Below are 22541 nucleotides of genomic sequence, written 5' to 3' on the forward strand. Positions count from 1 at the left end.
ATGCTTTAAGTGGTATTACAGAAATTGACAAGCAATGAACTAAATACAGCTACAAATTAACAAAAAATGTAATCTTGTCCAATAAACTCTTAATGCCTGGAAGGCTGTAAAGTCTCAGACTTGACCATTCCAAGCAATTGATTTTTTTTTAAGTTACTGAATTTTTTACATTACACCAGATTGAGGATACAGTGTATTGAAGGACAGGCAAGGGTGGTAAGAATCTGTCCTAAATAATTTGCATCTTGATAATATGTTGGAACTTGTCCGTATAATGCTGCAGTGGGTAAATGAAAAGGAACATTCATATAAAAGGAAAGGTGAGGGTGTTCAGTAAGCTGTATAAAAAATGTGCAGGAAGAAAAAGGGACTTTTAACGATAGACTTGGAGTTTCTCAAAGGTATTGTAAAGACCGTGCACTCGCTCACTAAACGAATCAGAGCGCGTGGCAGTTCTGGGGTTCTAAGGCAAAGCTGAACTGTGATGAAACTATGAAGAAATGAGGGACAGAGAACACTAAAAGTTTAATTACGAGGGCATACAATAATGAAGAAGTCAGTTATCCTTCAGGGTGTGAGGTGCTTTTCCATTGTATGACTGACTCTACATGGGAATCTGGAATTTTTCTCCTGTGCTAACCTGTTTTCTGTTAATACCCATGCACTGATTTGTGAACCCAGTGGTTTTAGGTGTTTAGGTAGGACAACACCTATATAGCAGAAAACATGCACTAAAATGAAAGCGGTTATTAAGCAGGTGTTTTGTAAAGGTCTAATGTGATAGGAACTTTTGGAAGTGAAAGAGAATGACTTCCACCGATGAGTGCATGTATCTGAAAGTGATTCCATGAAATCCAGGCAAGTATTAAGCTTTCAGTATATGTTTTCCTGATTTTGTTCTATGTCAGCTTGTTCCACTTGAATGATTAAGTACTCATATATTAAATGTAAATCATGAATTAACTATATATAACTTGTATGGTAAATTAGCAAAACTAAACTAAGCAACATGTTTTTGATTAAAATACTGTGTGAAGTGGTCGTCTTAAAGTAGATTTGTATTTTTCAAATTACATGGTTTTGTTACTAAATTAGTTTGAATTTATGAATATTCATAATATGCTCCTTAACTGTCTAGAACAAATTATGCATAAGAATTAGGTATGTCATCTTTGAGCAAAACTGTGACGCGTTCAGAAACTTTGAGAAAATGAATGTTCTTTAAATAGCTAAACAGTGATTTCTGCTCCTTCTGAGGCTCAGGGTACAGCTGCACAAACAAAAGCGACTCTAAGACAAATTGGAGTTTGAGTTTGCCGCATGCTGGTTACTTAAGAACAACTTTCACATTAGAAATTTCGCATTAGACAATCTGAAATATCTTCTTGCGCAAACACTGAGAAATAAGCTACTGTATTCACAAGGAGTTACTGCGTGCAAATGAGCAGTTGCCCCAGAATAGCTAACACGCCATAAATTAACAGCAGCGCTTACCTTGTATGATTGAATGAATCAGCCTCGACATTTACTCTATCCACTTTATTCTTTTTTTCTTCTGAGAAAAATCGTAGCATTATGAACCTACCTGTGGTTATATTTGCCTTGTAAACAGAATGTGTATCATAAATATTAGTGACTTGCACCTTTATCTGAATGCTTCTGAAAAGCATTCATTTTATATTTAAAATCAGTATGTTTTGTTCTCAGGATAGTGTGAAATGTTAGTAAAATTATCCTGCTGATGACTTTCTTACGGAAAGCAGATTTTCCTCTCTAGTGCATCTTGCCATCACATGAAGCGATTCAACCATCACTGCTTCCTACTCTTGTATTTTCCTCACCTTAATGGTTTGCTTCTATCTTTACAAGCCATTTTAAACAGCTGGGTTCAAAATATTGGAGAGGGCAACTCTTGCCACGCTGCCAGCAGTATTTTGGTGGCAGGACGTGCTGGTGCGGTCACTGGCTATCATACGGAGAGGGAAGATGTGGTAAATCGGTCGCAAGGGAAGGAGCCTCTCTGAGGTCTTGGCTTCATTACATGACAATTAATCAGGTTCTCTGCTGAAGCGCCAGAGTACCTGGGCTCGTGAGCTGAGCTTCACCCGCAAACTCATCAGTCTGTGGCCGTGGTTTACAGAGCTAAGATCATAACCCTCACCGAAAACTGATTTGCAGAAATGGGGCTTACAAATAGAAAGGAGGCCATAGGCATGGGAGCAGTAGCTGTCTCTTGTATCGCCTCATTTAAATAATTTGATTTGCTCCAGCTGATGAGATATTTTCCCTTTAGGTTTGTGAATTTTTTGCAGTTGAAATGTTCCCAAAGCCCTGCCTCTTCCTTTCACGTTTCTGTACTGAGGCAGCGATCGGTTTGCCCGCAAATCACCTGAGAGATGAAAATTCAGAGGGAAGTGTGGGGAAGCTCCCAAGTAGATCATTTGAAAATTATTTCTTTGAGCTTGATCCTGTTTCTATTCTGGTGCTTTATGGATATTTTGGTGGTGAAAAAAACCCAAAGACAATCCACAAGTGAGTGATATGGAACCTAAAGCAAAGCTTCGTTGTTATAACTCATTCCAAGGCTGTAGAAAAAATCTAGAAACTTGAAACTTAGGGTCACACAAAGTTAAATTTCTTTAGCTTGCTGTTTTTCCTTTCTTTCTGTTCCATAAAGTGCTGTGACTTTTTTTTTAAAGGAAATGTTAAGGAGAGAATTCCTGGTGCTTCTTCAGAATGTATAATTAATGTGCCATAGGAACAGTCTTTTCACACAGAAAATTACATTTTTCTATAGAAACAGATGCAGAATGTCTTAGGTCCGCTTTCTTGGCTAAAAGAAGGATGATGTTTCAAATAACTGCTGTTTCTCAGTTGCAAGGCTTCTCTCAAAGGTAGCCAGCCTTTGCTGCTGCAAGCTTGGCCTGCCGCTCTTCCTTTAGAGTGTGGTACTGTGATTTTTACCATTTTCTATTTGAGTAATTGCGAAAGGCCAGTGGCAAAATTACCTTTTTTCTGAGTGTTTTTCTTTTTTTAAAGTCTTGAAATAACAGTTTCTGACTCAGGTGGCTGGCATAGATGTTGGTATTTTAACCATCAGAAAATAGAGACAGCAAAAGTCGGGATTAATCCGTTTCCTGTAATGAGGGGTTAAATCTGTGAATTGAAGGTTGGTAGGGGGGTACTGATTTTAAAAGTTACTGACTGTACCAAATGCTAACTCCAGCCTGTTGTAAGTAGTGGTGTGGGTTTTGAGTGAAGCTAAGGAGAGAGGGAGAGATTTTGTGTAAATTCCTGTTTCCTATGGACTTGACAAGTGATCTTCTCTTCTGTTTGTGCTGCACAGTTTTTAAGATAAAGATCAAGTTTTAACTTTCATGGTGGAAACTTGGAAGCAGTTTCTTTAAGCGTTATTTAAATCGTGGCGCGTGAGGCTCCTTGCACAGTCTCCTGCTTCATCAGGTTTTATTTTGAATTACAGAACATACCGTTACTTATGCAGGGGCATGCAAATGTGGGGTCCTTTCAAACAGGTTGTTCCTCAGGGTAGCATCTCTGTGCTTTCCGAGTATGTCTCAGCCATACGTAAGTTACACTGCACATAGTGTTTAAGTAATTTTCAGGTGAAATATGTGTTTGGTTTTGTCTTCAAAGGTTTTAGGTCATCTTTGCAAACTGAAGTAACTGGAATATTTTGTTTATTTTTTTTACGTTGTTCATAATATACTTTGCGTTCAGTAGGGTTTCACAGAAATAGCAGAGAACAGAATTTGTTCTTGCAGGAACTTAATGTTGCTGTTGCTTTGGAACCAGATGTGTTTGACCTCACTCTTCTCTTAGTGCATTGCCTCTGCAGAGCTAACCAGAATGAGCGGCAGCACAGGCCTTTGGTTTGTTACGTTATGGTAATTGGATAAGGCATGAGCAGAACCAATTATCACGAGTGCTATTTCTGGGCACTAAAACTCTTCAAGACACGAATGCATTGCAACTTCCTGGTCCCCGTTTTCCATCCAGAGTATAAACTGATCTTGTTTTAAAATTTAAATAGCCGATTGCTTACATTTACCTGTTAACCCTTGGTTCCAAGTAATTGCAGCTAAAATGAAACAATAGTATACATTAAAAAAAAAAAAAAAAAAAGCTCTGAATACAGGGCAAAAAATGCTGATTGGCATGTGATGCTTAAAATTTAAACCTATAAAGACTTATCAGGTTGTCTGTCCTCCTGCAGGTTTAAAACAGGGTCTGTTTAGAAAAAAAAAAAAAAAAAAAAAACACAGTTTGAATGTATTCACCATTTTCTTTCTCTTCTTTAATGGAAAGATACTGCCGTCATTTTCATGATATTCTCCATAGCTTTATATTCATTTAAAAATGTGTGTACCTGACAAAAAGGCCAGCTGTTAATACTACCCGTTCTCTCTTTCCAAAGGAAGGTGCTTCTGCCCGAAAAACACAAACTCCAGCAGCACAGCCTGTGCCACGACCAGGTAAGGTAACGTTTGGCTTTTCTAAGTGTGAGCTTACTCACATGTGAGGCACGGTAGTTAGTTCACAAGTGCCAGGAGCTGAAACGCTTTTGAAATCCAGCTATTCTTTGCCACACTGTGCAGCATGGATCTTTACCAGCTGAAGAAAAGCTAAAATCTGAAAACTTAAGGACTTCAGTTTATTTTTCTCCTTCCTTCTTTTGACATCTGTTTGGAAGATTCCTCGCGAATGCTAGGGAACAGTGCTAGAAAGCTTCCAGAGGTGCTCCAAGCATTCATAACAAGGCTTATTACTTCTGCCAGAATTAGCTGAATTAATGCTAGTAAGTGATAAATAGCATTTAGTGTCTAAGTGCTTCAGTTTAGATCAGATCTGTTGTAAGCACAGCCCAAGTATATAGTGAGAGACAGTTAATACCCTAAGGAGAAGCAACCTAAACAGCAAAGCTAATTTTGGAAAGAAACATATTACTTCTGTTATCACTATATCAGAAATCATTTATATTTCCCTTAATAAATTATCATCATTACTTCTTCCTACTTCTTAAGAAGAAAGACCTGCACATACAAGATTTGTAATGGGGCTAGAATATTAAACTGGACTCTTTAAATTCCTGGTCTAGTAGACTTTAGCTACCAAGTCAATTTTGGACATCAAATTGAATCTCAAATTGAGATCAGAGATAGAACAATGTAGGTATTTTGTCTCGTTTTAATTAGAAACCCGTAGGAAGATGTTTAAAAAGAATGTAAGAGTGCAAACAGCATATGAGAGGATCAGTGTTAGCAAACAGCTGTGTGCGTATCTGCTCTCAGTCTACATCTTATAAGAATTTTTGTTTTGGTGGGAGAAAGTCTCAAGTGAAAGATATTATTTAAGGACAAAAAGAAGGTTATTACTGTTATGAAGGTGTTTCAAAAGGGTCTTTTTTTAACAAAATTAACTTTTTTTTTTAATTAATATACCTGTTCAGAAGCACTGCTGGAGTGCGTTGTGGTCTTGTTTAAACTACTAAGTGCTGTGAGTGCGTGCCCAGCTAATTCCTTGAGATATACTAGTAGGATTTAATGTTAAGACTTAGTCTTGCAAAAAGGCTTCCCAAAAAGGCTGCTTTTGCATTGAATATTCTCAGCTCACCTAAATGCTGTTGTGCATGGATTTTTCAGTTTGGTACTAGAAAGGTCATGCTGCCTGTCATATTTATCTCACTAGCACTGTTAAGCATAGTAATGCACCTGGAGTTGACAGACAGCAGTAAAAGAGTAGAAATGGAAAGAGCAGAGATCTGACTGAATTGTCATAGGTCCCTACTGCTAGCTCTAACTTCATAGGCATTAACTGGCAGAAGTGTATTTTTTGTGCCTTATATAGGTTATACTGATACTGTTCTTCTCTAAGGCCAATCTCATCCGGTATCTCATCTCCATACTGTGAACAGAAGAGAGAATAAAGAGAGGCATAGTCTGAAGAAAGTATATACTACTTAAACTTTATTCCACATAAAAGATCATCTTTCTGCCTGATCTAGAATATTTTTGGTTTTGGAACTTTTAAAATACCAATTGTTCTGTTCTTAATGGTCAAAGTATTTAAAACATGCAGTCTGCGAGAGGATCCTATTTTACACGTAGAAGCATTAGCTTAATTAGACAAAACAGTTTTACAATACTGCTTTGAAAAATATCAATCAGGTGTGCTTTTAATTTCAAATTTTTGTGTGCCCATCTAGCGCAGGTAATTTTCTGCAAACCTGCAACAATGTCTTAGTGCAGCTCTCCACCCTCTTACAAATGTTTTTTTCAGGGCAGCTGATTCTGTCCATATTTTGATCCATATATTTGTCCTTATATTTTTTCCAAGAAAGATATACAGATATCTAGATTGGGGGGGGGGGGGGGGAAACACTGGGTAGGTAAAGTTCATGTAGTTCAATATAGTGTCACCAATTATATCTGTGCATTTGACAGTGTCAGGAAAAGATAATTAAGGATATGGTCTCAGTATTTCAACAATGGCAACTATGTGGTGTGAATATTTATGTTCTAGCCAGTTTCTGAAACAGTTGGTCATAAATAAACATGAGCGAGTTGGTGTTATAAAACTGGAAGTCAATTAATGAAATTTGTCATGCATAGTAGCAGTTGAGGCTTGAGATAGTGTGCATCAATCTTTCTACTACTCACCATTTTCTAATTTTTTGAATTAGGATAAATATATATTATGAGAATTATCAAGCACAACAGTTCTTCAAGTTAGGACTCCTGAAAACTCTGTTTAGAAAAATGAACTATAAAATGTTTGTTTGGAGGAAGGAAGGTTATTCCGTATTAGCACCAAAGTGAAGAAGCATAAGCTTTTCCAACTTTGGACTGAAGTAACCCTCATATTGTGGAGGTCACTGAATTTGGAAACCTGAAATCAAAACGTTTTGTTGAAAAAGAAAAGTTACAACTATTAACATTGGGGAAAACATCTAGGGAATCCTTTATCTTCAAGAGAATTCTAGTTAGATTGTGGTCATTGTTTAGTATCTTTGGTTTCTCTGGCCAGCATTGTTTGGCTGGGTGTTTTTGTTTGGTAGCTTTTTGCTCTTGAGTGCTACCACATCTGTCAAGTTTCATTGCTGCTGGCAGCCAGAGAGCTCATACAACTGGGAAATTGCAGTCCAGAGCCAATGTGAATGAGGCGGATGCTCAGGTTTTGATTGCAGAAAGTTCTGTAGGTGTTAAGGGGTAGCAGAAATCTAAGGTTGTCATCTACGATAAGAGGCGCTAATGAAAAGGTGAGGGTCTGTAAAGATTATTTTGTTGTGAAACAGTCTTTGTGTTGGTTCAGCACTACTGAGCTCTAAGATCTACAAGCAGCTGCTGTTGAAGATTGCTGGCAATATTGGTCAGTGTTACAGTGATCCAGTGGCTTAGTGAGGATGGAGAGAGATGGCTAGTTTCAGTAAAAGCAGGCACGACTGACCCATATATACTTACTTTTTTCAAACAGTCAGAAGCTTTTTATCTTCTAAAAACTGCAACCCAGTTCATAAATCCCTTCTTCAACTTGATATATTGCATCTGTAAAAACTGTCTATTGACTGTAATATGACTCCTCTGTTCTTTCCTGTGAGTAAAAACCTTGAAATGTTGCCTTGTCGCAACATTTGTGTTATGTATTAGTCATTCTGCCATAATTTCTGTTTTGGGTTTGTTCTTTTTTTTTCAGTTTCTCAAGCAAGACCACCTCCAAATCAGAAAAAAGGTGAGTCATTTTTAGTTATTTTATTTTTGTGTGAACTGGTTGCGCTCCATCTTTTGCTGGACCACAGGCAGCAATATGAGGAAGCAGTGCACTACAAGCACTGTTGTATTTTGCTAAATATGAGTCACTGCCCCAAACAACGTAAGAATCTGGAGGCTCCTGATACAGGGGTACTCCCCCCCCCCCCCCCCCAAATGAAGACTTCAGCTTATGGAACAGATTTACTACAAGTTTTTAATATTTTTCCATAATTTTGGTTTGTAAAAGAAGTGGGGGTTTTTTTTGGTTTTTTTTTTTTTTTTAAAGTACAATTCATTTTAAAGCAGGCAAATGTAACTTTATTATTTCTACAGGATCTCGAACTCCCATAATCATTATTCCGGCAGCCACCACCTCTTTAATAACTATGCTTAATGCAAAGGACCTTCTGCAAGATCTGAAGTAAGTAGCTGAACATACTGTATAAAAGACTGTCTTCAGATACAAAGGTATATCCAGAGTACTAATGAAGAAGGAATATCTACTTTTCATGACAAATTAGTTTTACAGAACAGATTATAAAGGAAGCACATATTTCTTGTATAGTAGGAAAAAAGCACTCATTTTCAAAGTGTTTTGCACGGTTGTGACCTCTGAGCCCAAACAGGCAGAGTGAGAAGGACCTACTGTAGCAATTTCTAATAGCTGTAGTGATTTTCGTTTATGTAACACCCATGCACATACGCCAAATCTGTCTTTGCCTATTTCACTGTGACCTCTCTGAAACTACAGTCACACAGTTGTCAAAATGGTGGAGACTGTCTTGTTTAAACAATTTTTGCCTAGCTGTCATTGGTAAATAAAGGTGATGAGCTTTTTTTTTTAAAGTTCACATACACCAAAAGATAAGGATAAAGCATTACCCTTAAGAATTGCTAATGATGCAAATTCACTCATGGAATGTTACTGAGTTGCTAAAATCTGTGTTTATTGCTTGAATAAATGCACTCAGCTCATTCTAAAACTTAATTCATTACAGCTGAATTCAATCAACAGTGCAATCAACAATTTTTTGTGGTAATGTAAAACTTACTGTGACAGTAAAAAAGGAAGCGTCTTTCTGCTTGTCCAGCAGATCAAGGCGTTCAGAGTTGCCTATCTGTTTATAGCAGTTAATTCCTCTGAAAAAGGCAGTCATTTTCGCATAGAAATATACTGTTGCCAATTCTGCCTGCCACAGGTCTGTCCAAAAAATGGAGAGCTCTTCTTTCTTCCATCTTTGGTACTTTGCTTATCCTTTATGAGAATTTTTTTAATACACATTGCTGCTTTCAAAAGTAAACTGTCTGTATTGTAGCGCTGCAGTTTCCACTGGAGTTGCCCCGGAACTTTTTTAAACTGTGTACTGTGAGATACCAAGTGCTTTCTGACCTCCAGCTATTCCTAGGTCCTAGTTTACTGCCACAGATCATCAAAGATCCAGTAGGCATGCTGGGGCCTTGGTGTCACTTCTGAAATACTTAACCAGAAAGAAGTCTGGCTTTTAATATTACAGTGTAATGTACAAACAGTCACCGGACTGATGTAATTGTGTTGACAGAGGATGTTGATTGTTTGTATGTTTTTATGTTTTAGGAGAAAAATTATAGCTGTACAAGCCATGGATTGTACTGAAAGATTTTCTTGCATCTATGTGGTTCATCACTTTTTGATACAGAAATAGCTATAGTGGAACAGAGTGTCTGTATGTCACATGTTGCTATATCTGTGCTAGATTTGCAATGTTTTCAGCTCTGCTGGGGTAGAGTTACAGTTAACTTGGATAGATTTGCCCCAAGAGAAGGCTGATCCTTACGGTGCAAAGAACGTGATTCAGAAAACATTAAAAGAAGGTTAAGGGGACAAAGGATGACACTGATGTGGTTAGCACGTATGAAAGACAGAAGAGTCAAGATGAAAGAGCAAGAGATGTTAATGAATCAAAAGTGCAATAACAGATTTCAGAAGAGCAAAAATTTAACTTAGCCATGACAGTTTGGGCATTTTTCTAGAAAATGTGCCACCTGCCCTGAATTTTCCACATTCAGGTTTATTGACATAATTGATTTAGAAATGGCTGCAGGGCTTATTTTTACTGTTCTGGCATGCAGAGCATAGAACTAGCTTTAGAACTAGTTTTTGATACTATAGTCTGATAAAAATACTGGAGGAGTGTGCATTGTAAAAATACATCTCAAGTTCTAAACACGGCCGAATGGGTGTTACGGTGATCTCGATTACTGTCCAGCATTGAGCTTGCTTTATTCTTTGTGTGCACATTTTCCAGCATGCCTGAGTTGGGGAAGAATGTGTTGACCTGACCTCAATGAAAATGTTTTAAAGTTAATGCTAGCAATTGGTGTCGAGTTTAGAGCTTAGTCACGAGCAGCTGTGGCAGTTCAGTGGATAGTGTCTTACCAATTACTTCCCATAATTTGATGTTGTTCAATTGCTTGCCTGTAACCTCAGGAAAGGGACCTGCTGTCTTTGTAAAGTGAGTGAAAACACAAATTTTCTTGTGAATGATCATTTTGCCAATTAACAGAGAATTAGGCACTATTTATTTCCTAGTTTGGGTATGAAGAGGGATTCTGAATACATGTGAGTTGATAGGGGGTCTGTTGTGTGTGCATTTGTTTTTGATCAGATTAGGCAGTAGAAATCCAGAGAAGCAGCTGAAGGAATGTTCAGTACTGCACCGTCAGGTTTCAAAGCACGTTTCTAGTGTATTGGATGGTTAAAAGGGGGCCAAGTACAGATGCATAGTCAAGGTGCCAGCTGTTATTTTTTAGCAAATAATTCCCAAGAGAAGGTGAGAGGGTGGGGGGGTGTTTATTTTCTATAATGTTAAAATTTCTTAAGTTTGTTTTTTAAGTCCTGGCAGTGATGAGGTAAGCCTTTCGTATTTGTAATCATACAGTCATTTCTACTGATTCTTGATTGTGGAGCACATTGCTTTTATTATACTTACCAAATAGATGGCTGTTTTGCTCCAAAATCTTGGAAATACAAGCATATATTTCATAAACGTTCCATAAGCTGTCACTTATTCTTGTCCTTGAGGTGTATACATCTATGTATGTATTTCCTTAAGTGCTTTCTTTACGATAGTCATACTTTCTCTTCTTCCTTGTGATTGTGTCCACTGTAGTTTTTCTTCAGAAGTAAAATTGAGAACGACTGTATGAGCCAAATCCAGGGGTGTCTCAAATATATTACATAGTGGTGAAATGTTAGATTTGTTTTAGAACAGCAATGTTGCATCTTAGTATCCATGCTTGTTTAATTTGGAGGAGGTGGTTAGATTTACTGCATCCTTTTAAAATGTGCCTGCTTCTTCATATGTATTTAAAAATGAAACTAAAGAACGTGACCTTTAGATTGCTGTTTGTATGAATATTTTATTAGGTCTGTAATGTATAATAACAATGTTAATAATGTTCTTTTTACCTCCATGTTCTGTAAGAATTTGTTCTTATTCAGTGCAGGGGATGTGTGTTAAAGAAAAAAAATGTTCTTGTTGCTGTCCAGCATTCTGTCTTTCAAGATTTTTTGGTAGTTTTTGAAATGTGGGTGGGTTGGGGTTTTTCTCTTCTCTTTTTTTTTTTTTTTTTGCTTTGTTTCTGCTTATTTTTTAATCCCAGCTTTTCAGTCCTGACTCCCATTTCCTTTAATTCTGATGAGTGATGAGAAAATCTCAAATGGTTGTCTTAAAAGCTCAAGAAGATCAAACAAATCCTCTTCTCTACCCAAACGAAGTTATATAATACAATTTCTATCTGTTAATATTGGCAGAGCAAGGCTTCTAATTTGTTGGTGAGAAAGACCATTAGGTATACTCATGATTAAAGTTGCACCTAACTTCTGAGGTTTTAAGTTTGCAACTTTTCTAGTAAAGTTTAATTCAGATGTAATGTTTTGGTATATAACTTCAGTTTTTCCACAGTAGAACAATGTTGCACTGTTGTGTGTAGCACAAAATTGCTTACATCAATTAGATGTGATAGATGAAATATGTACATATATTAACTTTTTTAATTCATTCAAATCTGTATTGGAAAAATGAATGTCTTAATGTTTTTTATAATATTCTAGATGGCTTAAGTGAACTTTTTTCCAATGTGTCATGTATACCTTTCTGCTTCTGTATTTTCTTTGGAACAGTCTAGTTGCATATGTACTAGACAGATAAGCCTAATTTAATTTATAGTTTTGCCTTTTGCATGTGTAATACTTTCTCTATATTTGCAATACCAGTTAATTTTAATGTACAATTCGTAGTTATTTTCAGCTTTTTGTTTTTCTAGTGCAGTTGCATATAGACACATTTCAAGAATTCGTTGTGCCTTCTTTCCTACTATTTTTGAAATGGTGTTAAGTCATGAAGAGGGGTTCAGTTGTTTTTTTTATCTTAGGAAAGTAAAATATTTTTGCTTGAAGATTTATTGGCAATTTCCATGTGCTGCTTAAAAATGTGGTATTGCATCTGATTTTTTTTTTCCAAAATACCATTTTCTCATTGGATATAAATGTTGTCTTAAAGGTGGGGGGCTGAAAAGAGAAAGATCTGTAATTTATTTTGTGGTCACACCTTAAGCATTTATTTTGGTCCTACAAACATTCCATAAGACTTGAGAATGACATTATTCCTACTTTCCAAGTATAATTGAATTATCAGAGAAGCTAGTAAGCAAATAAATAAATCCAGAACTGTAGTTTCTTTTTCTGTGTTAAAAGAATTCCTCTTAGTAACCAGATGAATCATCTGGTTATGCAAAGTCACCATCATCCAAAAAAAAAGCCTTAAAAAAAATCCCACCTTTCTTGAGAAGGCATAATTCTGATGGCTAGAGTTTGAACTCCCTAATGGCAAGAGCTATAAAATTTGCTTTACGAAGCAATCATTTCTTAGTGTCCTAGGGTACCCTCAATCATTGAAAAGAATGAGCTACTGCCACCCAGCAGCTTGTTGTACTCTGGTTTCCCACCTGCGGGTGAACGGGGTAAGGTAGGCCTGGCATGCCACAGGGGTGTAGAAACAAATCTGGCTTTAGTTTTGAGGTGCAGGGGACCTGTTAGTGTGACTGTTTTCACTGTGGAGGCTTATGAACTGTTATTTTTATGTCTTTTTGCTGTACTGAGTGAGTAGTCATGGAGGCTTGGCACGCTCGAAACGAGATGTCTTCTGTGACTGTTGCCAGTAATGCAAACTTCCAATAAAGCTGTTACTTTTCCTGTTGATTGCATCATCAGATAAATTAATTTTGTCTACTGAACACTTCTTTATTCCCCAAGGTTTGTACCATCAGATGAAAAGAAGAAACAAGGCTGTCAACGAGAAAATGAAACTCTAATACAGAGAAGGAAGGACCAGATGCAGCCTGGGGGAACTACAGTCAGCGTTACTGTACCTTATCGAGTAGTAGACCAACCTCTGAAACTTATGCCACAAGACTGGTAAAAACAGATTTTCCTTTTAAAACTTTCTTAATCGGGAGAATGCAGAACTTGGAGGGGACCAATAAAATTGTATTGAATAGCATAAAAAGTGAACAAGTGTATTTAAAGGTAGATTTGATTGTTACTGTGTGGGAGTCTCTTCTTGTTTCAGGTTACAGTAATAAGAAATTAAACTTCTTAAAAGGTCTTTCTTCAGAAATCATAGCATTCAACATTTTAGCAGTATGAACAGCATAGTTGTTTTAGTAGGTTTGTTTGAAATGTTCTAGAAACTTGAATATGAGCATGCGTGTGAGTTTTCTACTTCTTGAGAATTGGACATACTGTACTGTGCAAGTCACCGAAACGTGCTCTGAGGGAAAAATCCTCCTTTTTAGTTGTCTTTCTGCATGAGACTTTATTGGGCAGATATGGTTGCAGGCCTTCAATATCTAGCATTCTTAATTTTTTTTTTAACTATAAAAAGACCCCCTCACGTTATCAGGCAGTAAACACTGGACTGAAGTTCTGGAAGTGAATCAGCTTCATTGGATTGGATTCAATGATGGAAGCTTACTTGAAGGGAGGGCCCCAGCTGGGGAAAGGGAATCATAGATGGCTTTTACTTTTAAGAAAAAGCTGTAAACAGCTTTTGTCTGTAGGCACTTTTTCAATGCTGTAAAAACATTCTTCTCGACGGACATGCAGGAGAGTTAAATGTGCTGTGCTGCTGTTATTGCGACAAGAAATTACACTAAGGTACACTGCTTGTCTTACATTACTGTTATCACAGGAATAAAGATAGGTGTTTTTTCCTTTTAAGAGAACATAATATTTAGAAGTTCAAGGCCATCAGCATCTCTTTCCGTGTTCACAGGGATCGTGTGGTGGCGGTGTTTGTCCAGGGTCCTGCTTGGCAGTTCAAAGGTTGGCCTTGGCTGCTCCCTGACGGATCACCTGTCGATATCTTTGCAAAAAGTGAGTTTTCTAGTGTTTTGGTCGTTACTTTGTCGCAGGGTTTTGTTTTGTTCTTCCCTCAGCTAATGCCTATGCGCGGTCTGAACTAGGATGTTTGAGGGGGAACAAAAAGGGCTTAGGTCCTCACGCGGCTGGCAAATGTCAGTTTGTGCCCTTTGTAACTCTTCTGTTACCATCTGTGGAAGCTCATGGAAACCTTATTTTCTCGCAGAGCTGTAGTCTTTACCAGAGGTTTTGAAATAGCTACTGTTTAAATTTACTTTCCAAGTTTCTGAAACAGGCAAAAAGATACTGTATATTATAACTCTAGAGAGAACAGGTTTACAAGCTCTCTTCACACTTCGGCACTTTTTTGAACAGAGGATTAATCAGCTATTATTTTATTAAGAATGCTTTACAAATATGTTGTGGTTCCTGACAAAATCTTGAAATTCTGTGCTCAAATTATATGCTACATGCTCAACTACTTTTAAGGTATGAGCTAAATGTTAGCATGGTATTGATCTGAACAGTTTTTTCAGTTGTCATGGTTAAACCCAGTATGCTTTGGGCCAGTGTACTTTTCTTGCACAGATTACCAGACAAATCTGACTGTAACATGTGCGGTAATATCTAACGAGAGTACAAGCTTCTATTCTGTGTTGCTTTGCTTCATTGTGAAGCTGCCTTAGAAAACAGACCTTTTAGTCTCCAATATAGCGTCCAGTGTTTTCTGAGCTATAGATTAAAAAAACACACACACACAAAAAGCCTTAGTTCAGTCTACCCTCTTCTAGTCAGTATGATGAGGAAACAAGTTTGGCTTTTATATATGTACATATTTGGTATATGAAGTAGAAGCTGGAAAGAGAATGCTAGCTGAAAAGTCAGACTGAAGGCTAAGAATATATCTGTGAATGAGAAAGTAGAATGAGTTGCTTAGGGGGGAACTAGGAGGAGGGAGGAGGTGAAAGAGCCTGTAAGCTAAAATGAAAGAAAGAATACACCACAGGAGAGAATTTAACAAGAGAGGCTAATGAAAGAAGAAAATAACACTTCAAAATGAAGAAATAGAGAAAATGGAAATAGTGAAAAGCAAAACCAAGAAAAGCAATGTTAAATATTTAAGCTCTAGCCAGTAGTTGCCCATTAGTTCCTATTAATTTTAACATTATGTATATATACATTTATAGAGGGCTATAGGAATTATCATGCCAAGCTTTGGCAGCATGCTTCATGTCTTTACTATGCTTAAAAAAAAAAAAAAATCAAGGTCCTATCCTGAATAGCTCAGTCTGAAGGTACAGACTCTTACATTTGCAAGTGAAAGGATATTTCTCTTCTTACCTGGCTCATAGAGGTACATTGAAATGCACCCCTCTCAGTTTTAGAAATGCTTTCAGTTGCACTAAAACTAGCTATTTGAAAAACATTTTCCTGATAAGAGTATCTCTGGGGCTTTCCCTAATCACTTTATTCACTCCTCAGAATAAAGCTAATGTAAATCGAGAGAGCAGAGGCAGTGTCAGTCTGGTTGTGTTTGTATACTTTTTCCCAAAGTTACCACTTAGGCCATATTCAGTGTCTTCAGTAATCCTTTGAAATACAGGTTTGGGGTTCTACAGAAGTCCACTGTTTCATCTGCAGTTTGCTGTTCTTCATGAAGCTGCTGGGTCAGTGGTGATTAACAAAAATTCAAAGCTTATTTTGGGGAAAATAAGAAGGTAGCTACCATAAAGAATTTTTCAGTAAAAATTGTTTTAGACCAGAGCCTGTCAAATGGGTTATATTTTTTTCAATTGCTATGTCACATAATGTTTTGTTAGTGGAGTCTCTTAAAATCATTCTCCTCAGTTTTCTTTCCAACTGGACTGAGTGTTTATTGTTCATATTACAAACAAGTTTTTTATCTTTGCATCTGCAAGTCAACATTTCAAATGAAATTTTGAATTATGTCACTTTAATGAACAAATATTTAATCTGAATACCATGTAAAAGGTTTTGCTACTAGAACATACTAGTGCACTTTAATACTGATTTTTTCATGTTTGGCAAGTGGGTTGTCTTTTGCTCAATATTATTTAACCTTAATGGAGAGATCCTGCTGGACAGTCATTAAGTTTTCTGTAAATGCACAGACTCGGTACATCTTGATTTGCCTTCTGTGGACTTAGTTAAAACATCCGACATAGTTTTATGGGGTAAAGACAGTGTATATGTATTCTTGGTTTTCCATTCACAAGGCTTGAAATTTAGTTGGCAATGGTTTAAGCCAGATGGTCACTTCATTAACTTGCTAATTGCACAAAATGGTAACTTCAGACACCATTGTTCTAGAAAGCCCCCAGGTTTATCACTTCAAAGAATGCCGTGTGTATGGAAAAGGAGGAGACTGATTTTTATAGCTGTTTGGCTAAAACTGTAGGTGGATTCTGTGGAACAAGCAATCAGAGCCTGGTATCAGAGAAGGTATGACCACACTGTGTTAAATAACTAGTTCTTAAAAGTCTGGTCGAATGCTTCTGTTTAACTTCTCCAATAATGCTATAGCAAAACTCAGAATAAAACTGCAGTCTCTGTACCAGTAGAACAAAGAAAGTTTTTTAATTTTGCTTCATTCATTACTGCAAGAAACTACAGCAGACATTGTAAGTGGAGCATTTCTTGTTGAACCTTGGGATTTCATTCTAAATTATGAGTTCTCACTGAATCTGGCACAACCTGATCCCAGCTGAAGCTGGATTCGAGGAAGCCTTTTCTCCACTATTTTATATGTTACCTTATTGTGTTTTTACAAAATCTAATAGTCAACAGACTTGGTCTATTAGCTCTAAAAAGCTTATTTTGTCTGTTTCCATTTTACATTTAGCTTTAATGTCATAGTTGTTGCCATGTTAAAATATGCAAAGGTTTTGACTACCTTGTGTGCTTATTGCCTTACCTGACTACCTCTGAGATTCAGTCCTTTGAGATTGACTGCATATTTTGTTGAAAAGTTACAAACCTATACAACACAAAATGCATCAAATTGATTTCCAGATAGAAATTGTACAAGAGTTAAATACTTTACATGAGGTTTTATCAAAAGTATAACTTGGCCAAGCAAGCCAAGAAGGATCACAGGAAGATTTTAATACTCATCGTGTTAATGCTTAGGTTTTGTATAATTCACATGAGACAGTACTTCCCAAGAGCAAAGTAACTGTTAATATAATACCGTCATTAGCTGAGGACCAGTTCAGAGGAAACTGGCAGTTACTAAATTGCCCAAAATGCTTCATGTAGTTCTAGGGTTGCACTGGCATTCTGCTGTCAAAGCCTGCTACCCAGATTTTCAGGAAATGCCCAGACTTCTCAGTGGTGTCAGAAGTGCTTTATTAATTTTTGGATGATGCTCCGATGATGTTCAGAAAGAACATCTTAGTTTCCCAAAGAAAACGTGTTTGAATTGGCAGTGAGTTTCTCCTATTCTCCTGGAATCTCCACATCTAAAAAATAGGGGCTGCCCTTTTACTTAAAAACCATAATAGCTTGAGAGCTAGATTTTGGCCACCAACCACTATATTTGGTTTGGTACCCTTTATTAAGCAGTTGACTTTCTTGAGAGACAGGCTTGTTAAATTTACTCTTAGACTTTATGCCAGAAAGAAATGGGGATTTTCTTTGTCAAATAACTAAACATTGCAAACTTATTTAATTATACCCTAAATGTTTTCCTGTTTCCTCTAGTTAAAGCTTTCCATCTCAAATATGATGAAGTACGTCTGGATCCAAATGTACAGAAATGGGATGTAACAGTGTTAGAATTAAGCTACCACAAACGACACTTGGACAGACCAGTATTTCTACGCTTTTGGGAAACCTTGGACAGGTGCATGTCTTGTTGAAAATCCTTTACAGTCATGCTTGTATGCTGTTTTCTGGCAATGGAAAGTTAAAGCAACAAAGAAATTATATATAGCTTAGAGAAGTCTGAAAAATGTTTGGAGTCAAAATACTACTTTTCTGGACTTTGCCTGACCATATAGTTAAATATATACTGTACCAGTATCCTTGTACTTCAAGCTATAAATGATGCACCTCCAAAGTATAATGTGTATGGATTTAAAGGAAGAGTAGTTACATTAACCATTGATTAGTACAGTGATTCCCCACCTCCTTTTATGCAGAAGGAAAAGGAATAGAGAATAATCTGTCTAGTGCAGAGTTTTCCTTTTTTTTTTTTTTTCCCCCTCCAGCCCTTCCTGTGGACTGTAGTTCTGAGTTTAAGAGGTCTGCTGCTTTCTCCGTCCACCTCACTTTAATGACAGTCTAAAGTAGGTGAGAAAGTACTTTGAGATAGATGAGCCATGGAGCATAATCTTACCCTGATGCTCTTGAGTCCACAGTACCCAATACAAGGGGAAAGAGGTTAGAAGAGGTATGATGCGTAATGAGTTTTGGACTACCATTCCTTTTACCCTGATGTTAGGAGCCTTCCAAGTACTTAGTGCTGCCTTTCATGAGAAGCGAGGGAGGGAGGATTACCAGCAGTTCTGCGAAGAGCAGCACTGCTTCTGACCCTCTGCTTCTTGCAGGCTTAGAGCCCTCTCTGTAGAGGACGTTCCTTGTAATAGCTCTCATGTTGTACCGAAGAAATTTCCTTACCGTGAAGCTGTTGAAGAACTATTGAGGGAGGGGAAAAAAATGTATTTAATGAACATTTAATTTTTTCATGTTGATTCCATAGAAAACTGCCTGAATGGTTAGGAATGGACTTCAAAAAGAAAAATCCTATCCTTATGTCTAAATAATTCTGAACATCAAACTTCCTATGGCTTCCGTTCTAAAATTATATGTCTGAATTCCCAGAATGAACTGGAGTTTTCTTTAGCTACAGTCTCTCAATGTTAGAAGTCATATGATGCCTTGGACAGCGTGAATTCACTTGGGGAAAAAAAGATTTTAGCTGACCCTCCTTCAGTAGGGACAGATACTGTGCACAGTACAGAGCTAAATGACATATAAGACATTACATCTCTTCTGCAACTTGCTAATGCTCTAAGACGTTTTAACAGTATTTCTTCTGTGCAACATTATTCCTGAGAGTACAATTTCTGTAACTATCAAAATAACAGTAATGTTGCTTTCTGTTAATTTTGCAGGTATATGGTGAAGCACAAATCTCACTTGAGATTCTGAATCCTTCAGCTGCCATTTATTTACTGGAGTATGGATTGGGAAAAATGAAAGAGGCTCCAGTTTGGAGACCAGAGCTCGCACTATAGGATTTGTCAAGAACTTTACAAATGAAGAAGGGTCACAGTTTAAACTTTTTATAAAATCTTGTTTGGATGCTTCATGCTATGGCAGGTTGATACCTGTTGTTATTCCGAAGCAAATGGGTTTTGCTTAAAACTATTTTTTTAATAATGTTAGCCTTCTAGTCTGCAATCCAAATTGTATATTTTGATAGCAGCAGTTTCTTCTCTGTTTTGTTAAATTAGCCACATTTTTAAATAATGTGTTTTGTTCTTCATTAGAAAATAGGTTGATCTTCACTGCAGGTTACAAAGTGTGTGTGCGTGTGCGCATGTGCGCACGTTTGTGTGTATATATATGTGTGTGTGTGTCTATATATTATATATATATAAAAAAAATTATAGACACACTTACGCACACATAGGTGTTACCAAGGCTTTCTGAACCACTTAGCTTCTGAGCTTAGTTTTGGTTTTCTTTGCTTATTGTTTCACTTACTGAGAATATTTTGTTGTGAATGATACTACATTTTAGTCAATAGGACTTGCAAACTGAGCAAAGTGAAGATTGTTTTGGATAACTCAAAATGTCAACCTGTATATGTATATTCTGTCAGTCTTTGTTGAAAAAGGGATAATGAAAAATCAAGAACTACTTTTTTGGATTTGTAATGTCCCAGTTTACTAAATCTTTAAACTTTATTATCAATACCTTTCAAGTCATGTTAACATTAAATCTTCATTCTCCACACAGGTCATTTTATTTAAACTGCAAGTGTGCATGTGTACATTCCCACTTACCAAATTATCTTTATATATGAGTCTAAATGTTACCTAGATTAAACAATGAATAGAAAGGGAGAGAGTTTGGATTTTTTTTTTTTTTCCCGGAACAGCCACCATGAGGAATGAATAATTTTAACTTCTTTACATTTATACCTCTAATATCACCTCTAATATTTTTTCTTGTGATAAAAGTAGCGCAGACTATCTACAGGACTTGTAATTTGCTGATATGAGTGACTAACTGGCCCTCTAACAGCCCTGCGTTAGAACAGAAAATAAGCCTACTCCTGTTACCAAAGAGCAGATCTGCTTCATCTGCGGTATGAGCATAACTGAGGCTAGAAAACACTGGTATTTGTATGAATTTATGATATCTATATGTCTATTTAATGACATGAAGTTGATGTTACATACCAGTCAATATACAGAATGATCAAATACTGTCACACCTGCATGGATTTTTCTGGGATAGAAAATACACGTTTATATTCCTGTTCTTGAAAATCAAAACCATGGTTTTTTAATATACTTTACTTTTAAGGTTTGACAAAATTAAATTGTTCTGCCTATTCTTCTTTAGTTTTGCTTTTTATTTGATGTTACCTTCAATTTTAATAAACTGGAAGGCACATCTCCTTCAGAGGCTTTTTAAATTGTCTTGAACTTATGTGAGGACTGTGAGTTATGAGGGTTTTTTGGTAATACGTTTTCATCCCTGCTGTACAAAGACTACTGTTTTTAAATGTAGCCAATTGTCTTATTGGAGACTTATTTAAGAAAAAGAAAGAAAAAGAATAACCAAGATTGGAAGAAGTGCACACTGGACTTCTGAATGAATTCTGCAAAGTGACTGAGAAGAGCAAGCAACACAGAACATGTTTAAAATATGTTAAAAGTTCCCCTAATTTGAAATGGAAGTTTGGTCTGTGGAAGTGACTGGGGTTTTTTTCCCCCCAGTACTTAAGTATATTAAAAACTTATCCATGTCATATGTGAGTGAGCTAAAACATCCAGTACTTTGTTTTAAGCTGGGCTGTAGCTGGAAAAACTGTAATGGTTATCAATGCAGCAGTCACTACCATGAGGAAATGGTGCATGTTAGGGTTTTTTACTGCTTTAAATAGTGTGGTATCATACCTGTTTTTTTTTCTCTAAAATGTTTCCAATTAGAAATGTAACTTTTTTCAGAATTAATCGCTACTTTATGGCCCATGTTGCTTTAAGGAAACTACTACAGTGAACAGCAATCTTACAAAGCAGGTTTTGAAAAAAGTGTGCTTTACATGCACTGCAGTATACAGACTATACAGTGATCTTAAAATATGCAGTCCAATTGTCCTCTCCCTCTGCCTCCCTCCACATGTATTTTAAAAGCATGTGTAATCCCAGGTCCAATGAGTTCAGGAGACAGCTTGATTTTGATGCAGTTCTTATATACTGGGAGTAACTCCCCTAAAACTAGTGAAGTTACCTGGATGTGAACCTGGCAGAAGAGCAAAATCCATGAAATCTCTTTGTATAAGCTGTGACATTTTCTATGGATTCAGCTCAGACCTTTTCTGTATTTGAAAAAGTTTACAACACAAGTTGTAAAATGTGTGTTTGTGAAGGAGATGGCACCTAATTGTGCATCTTTATTTTGTCAGTCATAAAAGTAGCAATGTTTATAAAATGAGCCATTTTGCAATCAGGTTTCTGCTGACGTTACTGGAATCTGAATTAGGTTGGAGACCTAGCTTGGTCTTGGAATTAGATTGGAGACCTAGGAGAAGAGCTTTCCTGTTGCCTTCCTGAATATCTGCACATAGATTACGAAACTACTTGGACTGAAGAATATAGCTTTATAGCAGCATTTTGCAGCACAGCTGGGTTTTTAGACAGTATGTTATACTTATTTATCTACAAGTTAACATAGAATAATAAAGAAAACCAATATCAAGAACTGGAGAAGCTGTAGGACCATGTGTTTCAGTGAGCTTCATTCTTGCTGTTGAGCAAATTTGATGCTCTGCTTAAAAGTATATAAACATGTAAACTGTACACAGTTAAAATATATAACTAAAACTGTTAGCTACTAGACTGACTGCAGTTTATTGAATAGTCGAATGATACTAGCATGGGAATCGGATACCAAATAAACATCTAAGGTGTCACAACTCTACACTGTTTCGTAAGTACTAAAGCAAGATGAAAACTGGCTTGAAGTCTGCTGTTGGGCTTCCATACTGTCAGCAGCTGATTATTTCTGTTAGTGGCAAAAATATAGGGACCAGTAGGGATGTTTGAAATAATGATTTTATACTAAAAACTAGAATACCTACTGTTTATACTACTTGAGCTTTGAGTGCTACCCTG

At 36.8% G+C, this 22541-nt stretch overlaps 1 protein-coding gene across 1 annotated transcript in view; it reads left to right on the forward strand.

Moving 5' to 3' along the window:
* The window catches only part of CDC73 (cell division cycle 73), a 105173-nt gene extending 84347 nt beyond the window's left edge, over positions 1 to 20826 (forward strand). Inside the window, exons 11-17 of the mRNA XM_064515754.1 lie at positions 4436 to 4493; positions 7711 to 7746; positions 8100 to 8187; positions 13060 to 13221; positions 14081 to 14181; positions 17890 to 18031; positions 19305 to 20826. Coding sequence (XP_064371824.1) covers positions 4436 to 4493; positions 7711 to 7746; positions 8100 to 8187; positions 13060 to 13221; positions 14081 to 14181; positions 17890 to 18031; positions 19305 to 19341 — 624 coding nt within the window. The 3' untranslated portion in view covers positions 19342 to 20826. The remainder of the gene's footprint in view (positions 1 to 4435; positions 4494 to 7710; positions 7747 to 8099; positions 8188 to 13059; positions 13222 to 14080; positions 14182 to 17889; positions 18032 to 19304) is intronic.
* Positions 20827 to 22541: the final 1715 nt, after the last annotated feature.

Source organism: Dromaius novaehollandiae, chromosome 8, assembly GCF_036370855.1.
Source record: "Dromaius novaehollandiae isolate bDroNov1 chromosome 8, bDroNov1.hap1, whole genome shotgun sequence".
Lineage (NCBI taxonomy): Eukaryota > Metazoa > Chordata > Aves > Casuariiformes > Dromaiidae > Dromaius > Dromaius novaehollandiae.